At 45.8% G+C, this 19,522-nt stretch overlaps 1 protein-coding gene across 1 annotated transcript in view; it reads right to left on the bottom strand.

The window, feature by feature from the left end:
* Nucleotides 1-18,846, bottom strand: part of LOC106593156 (liprin-alpha-3) — a 35,784-nt gene extending 16,938 nt beyond the window's left edge. Inside the window, exons 1-13 of the mRNA XM_045720221.1 lie at nucleotides 18,639-18,846; nucleotides 16,112-17,221; nucleotides 7,681-7,782; nucleotides 5,871-6,035; nucleotides 5,461-5,535; nucleotides 5,314-5,373; nucleotides 5,022-5,156; nucleotides 4,788-4,880; nucleotides 4,111-4,163; nucleotides 3,876-3,969; nucleotides 3,538-3,672; nucleotides 542-625; nucleotides 11-142 (exon numbers count right to left, since the gene is read on the bottom strand). Coding sequence (XP_045576177.1) covers nucleotides 11-142; nucleotides 542-625; nucleotides 3,538-3,672; nucleotides 3,876-3,969; nucleotides 4,111-4,163; nucleotides 4,788-4,880; nucleotides 5,022-5,156; nucleotides 5,314-5,373; nucleotides 5,461-5,535; nucleotides 5,871-6,035; nucleotides 7,681-7,782; nucleotides 16,112-16,450 — 1,467 coding nt within the window. The 5' untranslated portion in view covers nucleotides 16,451-17,221; nucleotides 18,639-18,846. The remainder of the gene's footprint in view (nucleotides 1-10; nucleotides 143-541; nucleotides 626-3,537; nucleotides 3,673-3,875; nucleotides 3,970-4,110; nucleotides 4,164-4,787; nucleotides 4,881-5,021; nucleotides 5,157-5,313; nucleotides 5,374-5,460; nucleotides 5,536-5,870; nucleotides 6,036-7,680; nucleotides 7,783-16,111; nucleotides 17,222-18,638) is intronic.
* Nucleotides 18,847-19,522: the final 676 nt, after the last annotated feature.

Genomic DNA, 19,522 nt, shown 5'->3' with positions numbered 1-19,522 from the left:
TAAGTAGTACCTTGTCCTCCAGGGCAGCCATCCTCTCCTTGAGATGGAGCTGAAGCCTTTCGTTAGACTCAGACAACAGCTTGTCCACTGTGTCAGACAGACGCTTGTTGTGTTCATCATTCATCCGCTCTCTCTGCCTCGCCTAGGGAAAGGAGAGAGAAAGAGAGAGAGAGAGAGAGAAAGAGAAAGAGAGCGATTAGGGAGCTAAATAGTGAGGTATTTTCATGTCTGTTATTGTTTCTACTGTTGATCCTGCTGCCATCTTGGACAAGGCCTCTCCAGTTGAGAAACTCTGTGTGCCTCCTTTGCCCTGAGGCAGGGAGAGAGTAAAATAGAAAAATGGAAGGACAGAGGGTGGGTGGAGAGTTAACAGCGACCTTTCTGCTTGACTGAGTGAGAGAGAAGGAGATTGGGATCTGAATACAGACTGACAAATAGAGGGTTTAGAAAATTAGTATGCCATTGTAGAGTAAAGAGTGATAAAGGAATGGTATGAAAGAGGGGGTGGAAGGGAGAAAAAGGGAGAGCGAGCATGACTCACCCTCTGTAACTCCTGATTCTTCTCCTCTAGTTGCGCCTCCATCTGTCGCAGTCGCTCCTCAAAGTTACCATGACGCTCCTCAGCCTGTGATGCAAGAGGAGGAGGGTGGGGAGTCAAAACAGGCAGCATGTCAGAATGTTGATAGAACATAATTATGGGTTGGGTCAACCTTTTGATTTAAATGATCTGTGCAGATCATAGTCAAACACAGTAGGATGTTTTCTAGCATACACATTCACTTCTGATCTGTTTGCAGATGTCAGTCAGTGGCGGTCAGTGCTGTTTAAGATGTAGTTTTTCATGAGCATGGCCTTATTTCTATTGCAGCACATTGGATGACTGTCTTCATATTCCATTCACCCAGTTCAATGTAACAGCGATAGGTTTAGGCTACTACAGGATACTCAAATTTTACCTATACCCTCATGAGGTTGCTACAACTTAGCCTATGAATGAAAGTTTACAACGTAGGTGCACACAGGTCGAGAGAACATTTTGAGGTGACAGACAGTGACACATGGACAGACAGTGACACACTCAATACCACCTTGCACACTCTGGCCTGCATCTAGCTGATATAGGGTGTAATCATTAGTCCAACAGTTGCAAACAAGAGTTTCTATTGGGCAAATTCAGGTATGTTCATCCCCGTTTTGTTCTATTTGCTTCCGTTTAAGAAACATTTTTCAACAGAATCGGCGGAATGAATACACCCCTGATCACACGTAAGCACAGTTCACTTTCATAGCAGCCACTTTGTATTTCTTCTTGCATCCATGCGCTCTCCTCCTCTCACCTTGTCCACCTATGTGACCAGGCGAAAAAACCTTTCCAAGCCAAACCATATCATAACCGCTACTCATAGCCTACATGTTGTCACCATATTAGCTAAAGTAACGTCATAGTCAACATAGCTAATACAACTAACACAATAGTAAACCCGCTACAATCATCCAGTAACGTTACACCGGCAGGCCCCGGTGGCAATAAATTAGTAAAAGTTTTCCTTGACTTGGAAGAGTTCCAGTGTTATGTTGGATAGTCATAGCCAGCTAGCTAACATAGCATCCCTCTGTTTGAGCAGGGTGTTTGAGTAGGCTAAACTAGCTAGCTGCATTTGCTAGCTAAGTAAGTGAAACTGAAAGTGGAATAAATTAATTTGTTCAAAACTGTTCAACTATTGTCTTTCTCTCTCTTTGAGTCAGCTATCATGCAGTATTTTTCTGTTACCCAAAATAAATTCAACTACTCACCACATGTATGCACTGCAGTGCTAGCTAGATGTACCTTATGCTTTCAGTACTAGGTTAATTCTCTGATCCTTTGATTGGGTGGACAACATGTCAGTTCATGCTGCAAGAGCTCTGATAGGTTGGAGGACGTCCTCCGGAAGTTGTCATAATTACTGTGTAAGTCTATGGAAGGGGGTGAGAACCATTTTGGGGGTTTTGTATTGAAGTCAATGTACCCAGAAGAGAATAGAAGCTAGCTGTCCCCCAGCTACACCATGGTTCTACACTACAGAGTGATGTTATTGCGAAATAGTGTGTTTTAATCAATTATTTGGTGACATGTGATTATATTTAGTATAGTTTTATCTAAAAAGGATAACTTAAATGTTTTACAATTAAAAATTTTTATGAAATTCACTGAGGAGGATGGTCCTCCCCTTCCTCCTCTGAGGAGCCACCACTGATGTCAGTGTACATGAATCTTATTTGGAGTGACATTTCAGCCATCTTGCCTCAACAAGTACTACATAATTGGTTCTTTAGGGTTACGCTGATGATTGAGACATTTACATCTCCTTGACAATCATGTTTGTTATAAATTACAGTTTTATGATACAAGCAATTATTATCATACAGCTCTTGACATGTTCTGCAGTTGAGGCTGAACTACAATGTGAACAGTGTGATGAACAGTGTGATGAACAGTATGATGAACAGTGTGATGAACAGTGTGATGAACAGTGTGATGAACAGTGTGATGAACAGTGTGATGGACAGTGTGATGAACAGTGTGATGAACAGTGTGATGAACAGTGTGATGGACAGTGTGATGAACAGTGTGATGAACAGTGTGATGGACAGTGTGATGAACAGTGTGATGAACAGTGTGATGAACAGTGTGATGAACAGTGTGATGAACAGTGTGATGAACAGTGTGATGAACAGTGTGATGAACAGTGTGATGAACAGTGTGATGGACAGTGTGATGAACAGTATGATGAACAGTATGATGAACAGTATGATGAATAGTGTGATGAACAGTGTGATGAACAGTGTGATGAATAGTGTGATGAACAGTATGATGAACAGTGTGATGAACAGTGTGATGAACAGTGTGATGAACAGTGTGATGAACAGTGTGATGAACAGTATGATGAACAGTGTGATGAACAGTGTGATGAACAGTGTGATGAACAGTGTGATGAACAGTATGATGAACAGTATGATGAACAGTATGATGAACAGTGTGATGAACAGTATGATGAACAGTGTGATGAATAGTGTGATGAACAGTATGATGAACAGTGTGATGAACAGTATGATGAACAGTATGATGAACAGTATGATGAACAGTGTGATGAACAGTGTGATGGACAGTATGATGAACAGTGTGATGAACAGTGTGATGGACAGTGTGATGAACAGTATGATGAACAGTGTGATGAACAGTATGATGAACAGTGTGATGAACAGTGTGATGAACAGTATGATGAACAGTGTGATGAACAGTATGATGAACAGTGTGATGGACAGTGTGATGGACAGTGTGATGGACAGTGTGATGAACAGTATGATGAATAGTGTGATGAAGCCACATCTATTATCATGCAGGGCTCGTAGCAGATATTTATTTATTTCAGATTTTGATTTGATATTTATTTCATTTGAGCGTGCTGTCAATTTTACACACGAATGCACGCTTGGATATACTCACGCACACAAACACACACTCACACACACACACACGTAGCGGAGGTGGTGTACCTTGTTGAGTGCAGCCACTCTCTGGGCGAGCTGGGCCTCTATCTCAGGCAGCGTCTCGGCCCTCTGCAGGGTCTGCTGCAGCTTCTGCTTGGCATCGTCTAGACGCTCCTGGAGCTGCCTGTTCTTCTCCTCACTCTGCAGGAGTGGAGGAGGACGAGGAGGAAGAGGGAGAGGTAAGATGAGGAGGAAGAGAAGGAGGAGAAGGAATTGACCATCACAGTCAGTAACAAAAATAATTCTTAACCCTGAACGCAAAATGCAGTGCTTTTATCATTGCTAAATTACCAATCCTCTCCACTAGCAGAAACAACCAGGAGAAAGCAGGTCGTTTCACCCACCTGCCTGTAGAGGGAGTCTTTACTGGCCAGGTCATTCTCCAGCCTGTCTTTAATGTCATGGAGAGACGTCGCCTCCCTCTGGGCACTCAGGTACCTGCAGGCACACAGCACAATGACATACAGCAGACACATCTTGAAGGCAATGTCGTACAACTGAACACAACAGACACAATTGCCTATGGCAGAAGACATTCCCTGGTGTTTTCAGGGGTGGTGGATAGACAGTTATATTTACCTGCGTTCTAAAGTAGTTATTCTCTCCTCCATGTCCTCTCTCTGACAAAGAGCCTGATAGAGAGGAGAAAGGGGGAGGGACAGACAGACAGAGGAAAAGAGAGAGATAGAAAGAGGGAGAAAATAACATAAAAGTCGGGCATGATCAAAGGGACTTGGCGCTGCTGGCTAAACCACTATAACTGTAGCTGAAGTATGATAATGGTTAGTTGAAGGAAGATGTTGACAGAGGAAACACGTCTCTGCCAAGTGACAGATGTTATTGCACAAGTCCTGGAGGGTGAAGGGGCGGAGGGAGAGGAGGGGGAGGAGGAGGAATGGGGGGGAGAGGAGGAGGGAGGAGGAGGTAGGGGGTGTGGTGACTGGGTGGCTCTGGGACCACTAGCCCCAAAATTTCTCCCAGTCCCAAGCCACCAATCAGCTGTGTGAGTGACAGTGCCAGCTTCTATCCCCGCGCTTGCCTGTTTACTAGTGATACTGTCGCCATGGCTACAGGGAAAGTCTCACACATACAGTACAGTAGCAGTTATTGCTGCCAAGTAGGAAAATGGCTCTGTTGCCACAGGAAACTGTTACATTTCTCTAATAGAGTAGGGAAAACAGACACAAATTTCTCTCTAGCGCAATGAGATGCTGACACACACGTGTATTTTCAACCAATTGGGAAGTAGAGCTCACCTCCTTCACATCCCTCTGCAGTTTCTGATTGGCTTCCTCTGACTTGGTCACCTCCCTCCTAGCTGCAGTCAGCTGTTCCTCGATCTCCCCAACCTGGAGGGTGACATAATAGTTACACACAAGAAGCCACCATCTGGGTCAGTATCACATCTATGAAAGTGATATTCCTGTAAACACATGTATGTCTGGTGTATGTATGACTCAAACTGTTAGTTATCTCTATTTGTCACTCACCTGTCTGCACATGAGGGCCAGTCTTTCTTTCAGCTGGGCCAGCTCTGCTCTCTGCCGCTCGATCTCTGTTTCTCTCTGTCTCTCTCTGTCAATCTCTCCATCCTCCAGGATGGAGGAGGGTCCATTGGGCAGCCGCTGTGAAAGGAAGAAGGAGAGGAAAACGACAAGGAAAAGACAAGATCATGTAAAGATGGAAATGTGATGCGACTCCTTAAACTCCAAGCAAACTACGCAGCACATGAGACACTAATACTTCAACATTTACTTCAGCCAATACAGCCAATCCCCTCACCTCTTTCCCATTTTCTAAGCCTTGTTGGCGTCTTTTGATTTGGTCTCGTAGAGAATGGCACTAGGTAGAGATGGAGAACAGAAAGGTTTAGAAAAGATGCTTTATCTGTGGAGAGAGGAAAAGGAGAACGAGCAGAGGATAACTCACCTCATTTGAGGAGGACTCCAGCTCTTCCTCTAAAACAGTCACTCGCTCCAGAGCCACACGTAACCTCTCTCGCACCTAAGGAAGTCCCAGACAGACAAAGGGGGAGAGAAAGACGAGATAGCGGAAAAAGAGAAAAAGAGTGGGAGTGAAGGGGAGAGAGAGAGGTGGATGTTAGTACAGAAGGTTAAGAATAAATCCTGTGGAGCCAGCCCACTCACTCCTCCATTTAGTACCCAGACTGACCTTCTTGTCCAGCCCTTTACCACACACACACACACACACACACACACACACACACACACACACACACACACACACACACACACACACACACACACACACACACACACACACACACACACACACACACACACACACACACACACACACACACACACACACACACACACCTTCTCGTCCAGGGCTTTGTGGTGTTCGAACAGGGACTTGAGGGCCTTGAGGACCTCCACCTCGCTGGAGACCCCGGCAGGAGACTGGGCCTGCCTCTTCACCACTGTCATCCTCAGACTGCGCTCATGACGAGACACCAGGCACTCCAGATGCTCCAGCAGCAGCTAGACACACAGAGAGCAGGGGCCACTTGGAATAAGGATCTGATCTACATGACAACAGAATTTCAGCGTGCTTATAGGGAAGGACACTCAACAAGCACAGCACTTACACAAATGACTGATGATTGGATGAGAGAAATTGATGATAAAATGATTGTGGGGGCTGTCTTGTTAGACTCAGTGCAGCTTTTGACATTATCGATCATAGTCTGCTGCTGGAAAAACGTATGTGTTATGGCTTTACACCCACTACTATAATGTGGATAAAGAGTTACTTGTCTAACAGAACCCAGAGGGTGTTCTTTAATGGAAGCCTCTCAAATATAATCCAGTTAGAACCAGGTAGCTGTTTTAAATTTTTATTAATGACATGCCACTGACTTTGAGTAAAACCAGAGTGTCTATGTATGCAGATGACTCAACACTATACACGTCAGCTACTACAGCGACTGAAATGACTGCAACATTCAACAAAGAGCTGCAGTTAGTTTCAGAGTGGGTGGCAAGGAATAAGTTATCCCTACATATTTCTAAAACTAAAAGGATTGTATTTGGAACAAAACTCTCACTAAACCCTAAACCTCAACTAAATCTTGTAATAAATAATGGGGAAATTGAGCAAGTTGAGATGACTAAACTGCTTGGAGTAACCCTAGATTGTAAACTGTCATTAGTAGCTAAGATGGGGAGAAGTCTGTCTATAATAAAGCGATGCTCTGTCTTCTTAACAACACTATCAACAAGGCAGGTCCTACAGGCCCTGGTTTTGTCGCACCTTGACTACTGTTCAGTCGTGTGGTCAGGTGCCAGAAAAAAGGACTTAGGGAAAATTGCAATTGGCTCAGAACAGGGCAGCACGGCTGGCCCTTGGATATACACAGAGAGCTAATATTAATAATATCCATGTCAATCTCTCCTGGCTGAAAGTGGAGGAGAGATTGACTTCATCACTACTTTTATTTATGAGAGGTATTGACATGTTCAATGCAAACTACTGGCACACAGCTCGGACACCCATGCATACCCCACAAGACATGCCACAAGAGGTCTCTTCACAGTCACCAAGTCCAGAACAGACTATGGAGGCACACAGTACTACATAGAGCCATGACTACATGGAACTCTATTCCACATAAAGTAACTCATGCCACAGTACAATTAGATTTAAAAAACAGATTAAAAAACACCTTATGGAACAGAGGGGACAGTGAAGCAACACAAACATTGGCACAGACACTTACACACACGATAACATACGCACTATACATACACATGGATTTAGTACTGTAGATATGTGGTAGTGGTGGAGTAGGGGCCTGAGGGCACACAGTGTGTTGTGAAATCTGTGAATGAATTGTAATGTTTGTAAAATGGTATAAACTGCCTTAATTTTGCTGGACCCCAGGAAGAGTAGCTGCTGCTTTGGCAGCAGCTAATGGGGATCCATAATAAATACAAATACAAATACAAACTGAACTGTATAACATATAAGGTATACAGACATACTCAAGCGTAAACATATGCGTGCATGAATAGACATGCACACATCAATAGACACAAAGACGTACACTCAAGCCCACAATTCTACACACACGCGCACACACACAAACACACACACACACACGCACACACACAGAAACAGACTAACCCGTGTGTTGTTCCTCTCTGCTTTGAGTTCTGCTATCTCCTCCTCTCTCTCCAGCAGCTGCTCCCGGCAGACATTCAGCTCTTTGGTCAGCACTGCAAACTCCTGCAGAGACACAAGGGGGCGGCGTTACTCACAATACACTGTATGTAGCCATAATCATATACAGTACATTAGCACACATACATACAGCACAATTACAAACAGTTCAACAAGACACAACTAAGCACAAAAACATTTCAACAAGAAAAAACAAACATTTCATTATAGACCTGTGACACACTGGTGTGACACACACACACACACACACACACACACACACACACACACACACACACACACACACACACACACACACACACACACACACACACACAGTGGAGGCTGGTGGGAGGAGCTATAGGAGGATGAGCTCATTGTAATGGCTAGAATGGGATAAATAGAAGTGGATCACACACAAAGATATGGAAACCACGTTTGACTCCATTACATGCATTCCATTCAAGCTTTTACAATGAGACTGTCCTCCTATAGCTCCTTCCACCAGCCTCCACTGACCCCCCGCATCACTGAGTCGACTATAGTATGATGTTGAGTTTCCAACTACGTATATCTGGGAGCAGATAATGTCTATGTTCCTGGCCTGGGTTGCTGATAACCCTCCAGTGAACACCTCATGGCCATTCTGTTGTGGCGTGGCCATGGCGGGGCCAGCCATGTTGTGTAGGCTAGGCTGACATATGGCCACATATGACACTGTACCATCCTCTGTCCTGTCGGCCATCTTGGCTCAGATGGACTTTACCCGTGCGTGACCAAGCCGTGACACACATTCACTATCAGTGTCACAGTAAGGAAAGGCATGCAACCGCCCGTGTCCTGGAGCATGTGAAGACTGAATCATGGGCGTTCCCACAAGCCACTGAGAGGCATTGGTGCTCAGTCCAGCTCTTACAGTATATGGTGTAATTCTACATGCCCTGGAGCATTATAACATAACACTGTTGATTATTGTGTTCAGTGGACTGGTAGGAATATTAGGGACTGGGCTGTCAGTGTGCACATCAGTGGTAACTACTGATAGAGGAGAAAAGGGAAAAAGAAGACAGGAGGAAAAGGGAAAAGGATGACAGGGGAAAAGAGAAAAAGAAGACAGGAGGAAAAGAGAAAAGGAAGACGGAAAAAGAGAAAAAGAAGACAGGAGGAAAAGAGAAAAAGAAGACAGGAGGAAAAGGGAAAAGGAAGACGGAAAAAGAGAAAAAGAAGACAGGAGGAAAAGAGAAAAAGAACACAGGAGGAAAAGGGAAAAGGAAGACGGAAAAAGAGAAAAAGAAGACAGGAGGAAAAGAGAAAAAGAAGACAGGAGGAAAAGGGAAAAGGAAGACGGAAAAAGAGAAAAAGAAGACAGGAGGAAAAGAGAAAAAGAACACAGGAGGAAAAGGGAAAAGGAAGACGGAAAAAGAGAAAAAGAAGACAGGAGGAAAAGAGAAAAAGAAGACAGGAGGAAAAGAGAAAAAGAAGACAGGAGGAAAAGGGAAAAGGAAGACAGGAGGAAAAGAGAAAAAGAAGACAGGAGGAAAAGGGAAAAGGAAGACGGAAAAAGAGAAAAAGATGACAGGGGAAAAGAGAAAAAGACCACAGGAGGAAAAGAGAAAAACACCACAGGGGAAAAGGGAAAAGGAAGACAGGAAAAGGGAAAAGGAAGACAGGGGGAAAGGGAGAGTCATGTACAGATGGTACACAGCAGACCCATAGGAATTTGGAATTCTGGGATTGATTCTAGCTGAAAAGACAGCTTTTGGCACCAATATCCCACAATTATATGCTTTCTCTCTCTAGTTCTCTCTTTCTATTCTTGTCTCACTCCCCCTCCACAATCCAAAACATAATGTGATCATAAACTACCTCAAGGTGTCTCTCGACTGTACCGAGCCTCCATCTCTCCCTCTCATCCTCTCACTCGGCCTACTCCGCTCTCATCCTTACAATCCTTCATCCATCTCTATCTCTCCATGTGATAACCCAGAACACCTAAGAATAGACGCCAGAAGCTCCATCATTAGTATGCAGCAATATGCAAATTGGCCTGATTCGTTAGTCTGTGTGTGTGTTTCATACCACCAGTTCTCTCTCTGTACCATGCTCTTATTCTCACTCTGCAGCCCTCTCTCTCTATCAATCTGTCTCTCCAAGCCCTCTCTCTCTCGGCAGTGGCGGCACACTCTGAGCAGACGCACTCAATGAACCCTGCTAGTGTTGAATCTTTCACAGCGCTCTGTGCTGCAAGCCTAGTGTTGAATCTATCACAGCGCTCTGTGCTGCTAGCCCTAGTGTTGAATCTATCACAGCACTCTGTGCTGTTAGCTCTAGTGTTGAATCTATCACAGCGCTCTGTGCTGCTAGCCCTAGTGTTGAATCTATCACAGCGCTCTGTGCTGCTAGCTCTAGTGTTGAATCTATCACAGCGCTCTGTGCTGCTAGCTCTAGTGTTGAATCTATCACAGCGCTCTGTGCTGCTAGCTCTAGTGTTGAATCTATCACAGCACTCTGTGCTGCTAGCTCTAGTGTTGAATCTATCACAGCGCTCTGTGCTGCTAGCTCTAGTGTTGAATCTATCACAGCACTCTGTGCTGCTAGCTCTAGTGTTGAATCTATCACAGCGCTCTGTGCTGCTAGCCCTAGTGTTGAATCTAACACAGCACTCTGTGCTGCTAGCTCTAGTGTTGAACACAGCGCTCTGTGCTGCTAGCTCTAGTGTTGAATCTATCACAGCACTCTGTGCTGCTAGCTCTAGTGTTGAATCTATCACAGCGCTCTGTGCTGCTAGCCCTAGTGTTGAATCTAACACAGCACTCTGTGCTGCTAGCTCTAGTGTTGAACACAGCGCTCTGTGCTGCTAGCTCTAGTGTTGAATCTATCACAGCGCTCTGTGCTGCTAGCTCTAGTGTTGAATCTATCACAGTGCTCTGTGTTGCTAGCTCTAGTGTTGAATCTATCACATTGCTCTGTGCTGCTAGCTCTAGTGTTGAATCTATCACAGCGCTCTGTGCTGCTAGCTCTAGTGTTGAATCTATCACAGCGCTCTCTGCTGCTAGCTCTAGTGTTGAATCTATCCCAGCGCTCTGTGCTGCTAGCCCTAGTGTTGAATCTAACACAGCGCTCTGTGCTGCTAGCTCTAGTGTTGAATCTATCACAGCGCTCTGTGCTGCTAGCTCTAGTGTTGAATCTATCACAGCGCTCTGTGCTGCTAGCCCTAGTGTTGAATCTATCACAGCGCTCTGTGCCGCTAGCTCTAGTGTTGAACACATTGCTCTGTGCTGCTAGCTCTAGTGTTGAATCTATCACAGCGCTCTGTGCTGCTAGCTCTAGTGTTGAATCTATCACAGCGCTCTGTGCTGCTAGCTCTAGTGTTGAATCTATCCCAGTGCTCTGTGCTGCTAGCCCTAGTGTTGAATCTAACACAGCGCTCTGTGCTGCTAGCTCTAGTGTTGAATCTATCACAGCGCTCTGTGCTGCTAGCTCAAGTGTTGAATCTATCACAGCACTCTGTGCTGCTAGCCCTAGTGTTGAATCTATCACAGCGCTCTGTGCTGCTAGCCCTAGTGTTGAATCTAACACAGCACTCTGTGCTGCTAGCTCTAGTGTTGAACACAGCGCTCTGTGCTGCTAGCTCTAGTGTTGAATCTATCACAGCGCTCTGTGCTGCTAGCTCTAGTGTTGAATCTATCACAGCGCTCTGTGCTGCTAGCTCTAGTGTTGAATCTATCACAGCGCTCTGTGCTGCTAGCCCTAGTGTTGAATCTAACACAGCGCTCTGTGCTGCTAGCTCTAGTGTTGAATCTATCACAGCGCTCTGTGCTGCTAGCCCTAGTGTTGAATCTAACACAGCGCTCTGTGCTGCTAGCTCTAGTGTTGAATCTATCACAGCGCTCTGTGCTGCTAGCCCTAGTGTTGAATCTAACACAGCACTCTGTGCTGCTAGCTCTAGTGTTGAACACAGCGCTCTGTGCTGCTAGCTCTAGTGTTGAATCTATCACAGCGCTCTGTGCTGCTAGCTCTAGTGTTGAATCTATCACAGTGCTCTGTGTTGCTAGCTCTAGTGTTGAATCTATCACATTGCTCTGTGCTGCTAGCTCTAGTGTTGAATCTATCACAGCGCTCTGTGCTGCTAGCTCTAGTGTTGAATCTATCACAGCGCTCTCTGCTGCTAGCTCTAGTGTTGAATCTATCCCAGCGCTCTGTGCTGCTAGCCCTAGTGTTGAATCTAACACAGCGCTCTGTGCTGCTAGCTCTAGTGTTGAATCTATCACAGCGCTCTGTGCTGCTAGCTCTAGTGTTGAATCTATCACAGCGCTCTGTGCTGCTAGCCCTAGTGTTGAATCTATCACAGCGCTCTGTGCTGCTAGTCCTAGTGTTGAATCTAACACAGCACTCTGTGCCGCTAGCTCTAGTGTTGAACACATTGCTCTGTGCTGCTAGCTCTAGTGTTGAATCTATCACAGCGCTCTGTGCTGCTAGCTCTAGTGTTGAATCTATCACAGCGCTCTGTGCTGCTAGCTCTAGTGTTGAATCTATCCCAGTGCTCTGTGCTGCTAGCCCTAGTGTTGAATCTAACACAGCGCTCTGTGCTGCTAGCTCTAGTGTTGAATCTATCACAGCGCTCTGTGCTGCTAGCTCTAGTGTTGAATCTATCACAGCGCTCTGTGCTGCTAGCCCTAGTGTTGAATCTATCACAGCGCTCTGTGCTGCTAGCCCTAGTGTTGAATCTAACACAGCACTCTGTGCTGCTAGCTCTAGTGTTGAACACAGCGCTCTGTGCTGCTAGCTCTAGTGTTGAATCTATCACAGCGCTCTGTGCTGCTAGCTCTAGTGTTGAATCTATCACAGCGCTCTGTGCTGCTAGCCCTAGTGTTGAATCTAACACAGCGCTCTGTGCTGCTAGCCCTAGTGTTGAATCTATCACAGCGCTCTGTGCTGCTAGCTCTAGTGTTGAATCTATCACAGCGCTCTGTGCTGCTAGCTCTAGTGTTGAATCTATCACAGCGCTCTGTGCTGCTAGCTCTAGTGTTGAATCTATCACAGCGCTCTGTGCTGCTAGCTCTAGTGTTGAATCTATCACAGCGCTCTGTGCTGCTAGCCCTAGTGTTGAATCTATCACAGCGCTCTGTGCTGCTAGCTCTAGTGTTGAATCTATCACAGCGCTCTGTGCTGCTAGCTCTAGTGTTGAATCTATCACAGCGCTCTGTGCTGCTAGCTCTAGTGTTGAATCTATCACAGCGCTCTGTGCTGCTAGCTCTAGTGTTGAATCTAACACAGCGCTCTGTGCTGCTAGCCCTAGTGTTGAATCTAACACAGCGCTCTGTGCTGCTAGCTCTAGTGTTGAATCTATCACAGCGCTCTGTGCTGCTAGCTCTAGTGTTGAATCTATCACAGCGCTCTGTGCTGCTAGCTCTAGTGTTGAATCTATCACAGCGCTCTGTGCTGCTAGCTCTAGTGTTGAATCTATCACAGCGCTCTGTGCTGCTAGCTCTAGTGTTGAATCTATCACAGCGCTCTGTGCTGCTAGCTCTAGTGTTGAATCTATCACAGCGCTCTGTGCTGCTAGCCCTAGTGTTGAATCTAACACAGCGCTCTGTGCTGCTAGCCCTAGTGTTGAATCTATCACAGCGCTCTGTGCTGCTAGCTCTAGTGTTGAATCTATCACAGCGCTCTGTGCTGCTAGCTCTAGTGTTGAATCTATCACAGCGCTCTGTGCTGCTAGCTCTAGTGTTGAATCTATCACAGCGCTCTGTGCTGCTAGCTCTAGTGTTGAATCTATCACAGCGCTCTGTGCTGCTAGCCCTATTGTTGAATCTAACACAGCGCTCTGTGCTACTAGCTCTAGTGTTGAATCTATCACAGCGCTCTGTGCTGCTAGCTCTAGTGTTGAATCTATCACAGCGCTCTGTGCTGCTAGCTCTAGTGTTGAATCTATCACAGCGCTCTGTGCTGCTAGCTCTAGTGTTGAATCTATCACAGCGCTCTGTGCTGCTAGCCCTAGTGTTGAATCTAACACAGCGCTCTGTGCTGCTAGCTCTAGTGTTGAATCTATCACAGCGCTCTGTGCTGCTAGCTCTAGTGTTGAATCTAACACAGCGCTCTGTGCTGCTAGCTCTAGTGTTGAATCTATCACAGCGCTCTGTGCTGCTAGCTCTAGTGTTGAATCTAACACAGCGCTCTGTGCTGCTAGCTCTAGTGTTGAATCTATCACAGCGCTCTGTGCTGCTAGCTCTAGTGTTGAATCTATCACAGCGCTCTGTGCTGCTCGCATCATGTGTGTATGTGTGTGTCCATAGATGTGTGCACCATATTGATCCCCCTCTCAGTGAGGTAATATGGCCCTTTAATGTCCAGTCATTCTCAGTAAGAACACATTGTCCTATCACATGTGTTATCGCTTTCAATAGTTCAGAGAACATATGGGTTCTAACAAAATAAACCCCATCACTCCACTTAGGCATCCAGGGAGACTGCCTGTCTGAAATTCAAGATGGAGTCCTTTTTGCATGTTCAGTGGCGTCAGTCACACTAGAATGATTACTCCACAGGCATAAGGATGTGGGCTAATATTGGCCTGGGTATTATAGAGGTCTTTACTCAATCGAATGGAACCGCCAATAATATGTAACAGTCTGTCATCATGTCTAAGTCATGATTCAGCCACAGCCTTGCTCAGTATGCACCAGAGGTGGTCCGTAGGAGCAGGAACAACCACATACCAACAAGAACAGACGGAACAGCTAAGTACAGATGGAACAACTCAATAAAAAACTGAACAGCTCATTGGTAAGTCCAGTAGATAGCAGGATAGCTCAGTATGGATAAGAGAAGCAACATAAAGCCAGAACCATGTTAAAGTCTGAGCATAAAAAATAGAAATATAACATTTACATAAGTATTCAGACCCTTTACTCAGTACTTTGTTGAAGCACCTTTGGCAGCGATTACAGCCTCGAGTCTTCTTGGGTATGACACTACAAGCTTGGCACACCTGTATTTGGGGAGTTTCTCCCATTCTTCTCTGCAGATCCTCTCAAGTTTTGTCAGGTTGGATGGGGAGCGTCGCTGCACAGCATTTTCAGGTCTCTCCAGAGATGTTCAATCAGGTTCAAGTTCGGGCTCTGGCTGGGCCACTCAAGGACATTCAGAGAGTTGTCCCGAAGCCACTCCTGCGTAGTCTTGGCTGTGTGCTTAGGGTCGTTGTCCTGTTGGAAGGTGAACCTATTCCCCAGTCTGAGGTCCTGAGCGCTCTGGAGCAGGTTTTCTGTACTTTGCTCTGTTCATTCCCTCGATCCTGACTAGTCTCCCAATCCATGTCACTGAAAAACATCCCCACAGCATGATGCTGCAACCACCATGCTTTGCCGTAGGGATGGTGCCAGGTTTCCTCCAGACGTGACACTTGGCATTCAGGCCGAAGAGTTCAATCTTGGTTTCATCAGACCAGAGAATCTTGTTTCTAGTGGTCTGAGAGTCCTTTAGGTGCCTTTTGGCAAATTCCAAGCGGGCTGTCATGTCCCTTTTACTGAGGAGTGGCTTCCGTCTGGCCACTCTACCATAAAGGTCTGATTGGTGGTGCTGCAGAGATGGTTGTCCTTCTGGAAGGTCCTTCCTTCTCCACAGAGGAACTCTTGAGCTCTGTCAGAGTGACCATCGGGTTCTTGGTCACCTCCCTGACCAAGGCCCTTCTCCCACGATTGCTCAGTTTGGCCAGGGAGCCAGCTCTAGGAAGAGTCTTGATGGTTCCAAACTTCTTCCATTTAATAATGATGGAGGCCACTGTCAACTGTGGGACCTTATATAGACAGGTGTGTGCGTTTCCAAATCATGTCCAATCAATTAAATTTACCACAGGTGGACTCCAATCAAGTTGTAGAAACACCTCAAGGATGATCAATGGAAACAGGATGCACCTGAGCCCAAACAAACAGGATGGAGTCTCATAGCAAAGGGTCTGAAGACTTATGTAAATAAGGTATTTCATTTAATTGATTTATTTTTTCTAAAAACCTGTTTTCACTTTGTCATTATGGGATATTGTGTGTAGATTGATGAGGGAAATATTTAATTTAATCAATTTTAGAATAAGGCTGTAACGTAACATAATGTGAAAAAAGTCAAGGGGTCTGAATACTTTCCGAATGCACAGTATACACTCACTCTCTCTTTTTCACACTCACAATGTGTTAGCAGCGAGGCAAGAGGAAGGTCTCTATAGATTCTTTGTCCAGATCTCACACTTAGTATGTAAACACACATATGACACACACTCATGCACACAGAAACACACACACACAGGCAGCCACATACGCAAGTGCACACGCAAACACAGACGCACGAATGTACACACACACACACACACACACACAGACACATCCCCCCTCCCCATGTGTACCTGTGGTAGGGCGATGGACAGCTGTCTCGAGAGGGAGTCCTTCTCATGGCCCAGGTCTCGGAGTCGAAGCTGGGCTGTCCCCAGACTGTCCTGGGTCTCCCTCAGGCTGTCCAGCAGCCTCTCCCTCTCCGTCAGCATGTTCACCATCAGAGACTCCAGATTCCCTGTGCTGCCCCCCTCGTCACCTCCGCCCCGGGACTCCCCTCTGCCCCCGTACCCACCCCCCATTCCCCCCATACCGCCTCCCATTCCCCCGCCACTCCCTCCCGGAGAGGAAGGCCCTCCCCCACTCCCGCCACGCCCATCCTCAGAGATGGTGGGCATCACCTCGCACATCATCTTGAGGCCGGAGAGTGTGTGGGGTGTTAGCTGAAAGTTGGTGAGTGTCGGTGGAGAGTGTGGGATTGTTCTGGGAGAATTTGCTTCAAGGAGCCCACAGAATTTCTTTTCAAGTGTGTATGCTTGTATGAGGTAAGGTGTGAAGGGCACTCTATTCTCTTTTGTCTCTCTCTCTCTATTTCTCTCTGCCTAGCTTTGGCCCTTGGTCTCTCTCTTTTGTTTGTGTCCTTGTCCTTTTCTCCTGTTACTATGTGAGAGAGGTTGGTAGACAGGCAAGCAGAATGGTGGCACTCTGTTACCCTTCTCTCTCCTCTGTACCTCACCTCTCTATGAATAAGACGTCACAGTCATCACTAACAAGCCTGTGTTTGGTTGGTTAACGGCTTGTCTGTACCTTGCTACTTCCTCATCTCTACTTCCTGGCTTCACCGAATTAGCTCCTTTGGATGTATTGCTACAATAGGAATAGCTCTGATGTGTCTGGCAAACACCTGATTGGCTCTCTGCTTGTGGTGATAACAACTGATTGGTTGTCTCAGTGAGTCTGGCTGAGTGACAGGGCCCAGGTAATTGTGAGGTACCTTGGGGTGCGGTGTGTGTCTTTGGGTGGGGTGCAGTTAGGTTTCCAAAGGCAGGGTCTAGAGTGGTAGGGCGAGTTAGGAGGAGGCCATGGGGGTGTCTAAGAGTTTAGGGAAGGGGCAAGAGGGAGGGCAGGTGTAGTGGAGGGCCTCGGACACCCCAGGGTGGTCTTCAGACAGATGAGAGAAGCAGCTGGAAAATAGAGAACAAGATGATCGGAAACCGGGGAAAGGTAGAGAGAAACAGGGGAAAGGAAGAGAGAAATAATAGTGTTTTTCCATTAAACTCTCAATCAACTTATATAATTGTAATTGACAAGTTGAAAGAGCCTCATCCTTGGATCTAATAATGCAACAGATTTTAGAGAACAGTTTGTTAGTAACCAACATCATGAAGACAATCCAGGCTGGAAGAGGAGGAAGTGGAGAACCCCTTTTCTGAGATGTGGGTGGACCAGGTGAGATGATGGGGTGGCCAGTACAGACACAAAACCAGATGATAATGACCAAATCAAATCTGTCATAGCCAGTTGGAAGCAGCTGTTTACAGAGCGGGCCAAACAATTAAGACACCTACTGTAGCTTATGTACTGCACAATGAAAGCATTTGACTTGATGGGGAAAAATTCTGTCTAATCAACCTCCACACACATGCAGGCCTGCACACAAACACATGCTCTCTCTCTCTCTCTTCTATCTCTCTCTCACACACACACTTCACACACTCATTGGACATCAAACACACACACACCTATCTCTGTTCCACCACAATGACTAATCAGGAGAATACATAGTTGGAGCCTATTGCATAAATTCTGTCCAGCATCCACGGCAACCTACTCCGTTGCACACGTCTGTCTGAAGCTATGTATCCATCGGTCTCTGCTCTTATCTGTCCATACAGCCGATTAGTCATAATGCTAATCGTGGATGCGCGTTATACACGGAAATGAGAGTCATGGAGGGTTACGCTGTAGCCTTAGCCTGGCCATCTCGTTCAGTAGGGGGATCATGGGTAAAATAAGCGAGCCGGATGTATCCCTTAATAGACTACAGAGATAGACAGACCGATGTATTTATGCGGGGCAGTCTCATAACGTATTTGAATTTAAATTGTCATCATTGTAATTATGGACTATGTGTAGTCTGTAGAAGGGAATATATCTCTGTCTCATAATAACCTCTGTCTTCACACTGTCATGTATGTTACAATCTGAAAATATATTTAGCGAGAAGGGTCTATGTTAGGCCTAATAAATTAAAACCACAGTCACAACAGAAAAGCGACGTGAATAAAATAAAACAGAAGATGTCATGTATTTAGGCTATGTAGCCTAGAGCCTCTTCCCATCCGATTTCCTTCCAATGGTCTCTATGCAAATTATTCTGCAAACGAAATAAAGGCTATACGCACAAATGAAAGATTATGCATTCTTCTATTCTTAAATGTCCCAATTATATTGTAGGTAATGAAGCATCCCGTTACACCCCACCGCCTCACCCCCTCTCCATCCCCCTCCTCAAAAACAGCTGGCCGATCATGCACAGCTCCATCTCACAACGTTAATTAAATGTCAGATACCAATGTTGTATTCAGAATCTTATCTCACCCTTGTCATCGTCGAAAGCAAAAAATACATAATTCCCATTTACCCCATCCGGGCATCTCGCCGTTAAAAGTCGTATCGCCGTGAAAACCCAGTTGCCAGCAAGCAACCCCCTCCCCTCTCCCTTCTCACACATGTAAACGATGGCACTGGGCGCGAGCGACGTTACACCTCACCATAGACAACCTCCGTCTTTCTCCCTCTCCTCATTCTCTCCTCATTCTCTCCATCCATCCCTCCCTCCCTCCCTCGGATAAAAAGGTGCTGGGTCTTAAAGAAACAAACTCGCAGCTCTCACGCGCCCACTCACGCACGCGGGGCTATACAATTAATTGATCATGCATGGGAGCGCGCACGCACACACTCATGAGGGCACTGTCGTGATTTCATTTTACATTGACACACATTAAAATTACACTCACATTCAACGTTAGACCCGACATGTATGGAAATCAGAGAAGGACTAATAACTTCTACAGCCTCATAATGTCGGCAACAGTGAAACATTCTCCCCCTCTGGTGTCTAGTATGAGAACTGCGTCATTCACGGCTCAAAACTCACCTATTGCTCACACTGGCTTTTTGACCGTGACTCCCCATAATAAACTATGTATATCACAAATATTCCTTTTTGTCTTCAACATATTTCACCATTGAATGTTTTGTTGTGCAGAGTGGGTCGTTAAATGTTTAGGCCTGAATATGGTTTATGATAAAAGACGGTGTTATTTTCAGATCTTTCTAAATTCAACTGTGTATATATCATGGATTTTGAACGTATTTCTACAGAAATGCAAATGGTCTATAAATGTTAAAACCAAACTACCCGCTAGTCATCTCCACCTCTGTATTCTTCTCATGGTCGGACGCACAGACAGATGTGCAGT

This window comes from Salmo salar, chromosome ssa06 (assembly GCF_905237065.1).
Source record: "Salmo salar chromosome ssa06, Ssal_v3.1, whole genome shotgun sequence".
Lineage (NCBI taxonomy): Eukaryota > Metazoa > Chordata > Actinopteri > Salmoniformes > Salmonidae > Salmo > Salmo salar.
This window is presented reverse-complemented; position numbering and strand designations above follow the sequence as displayed.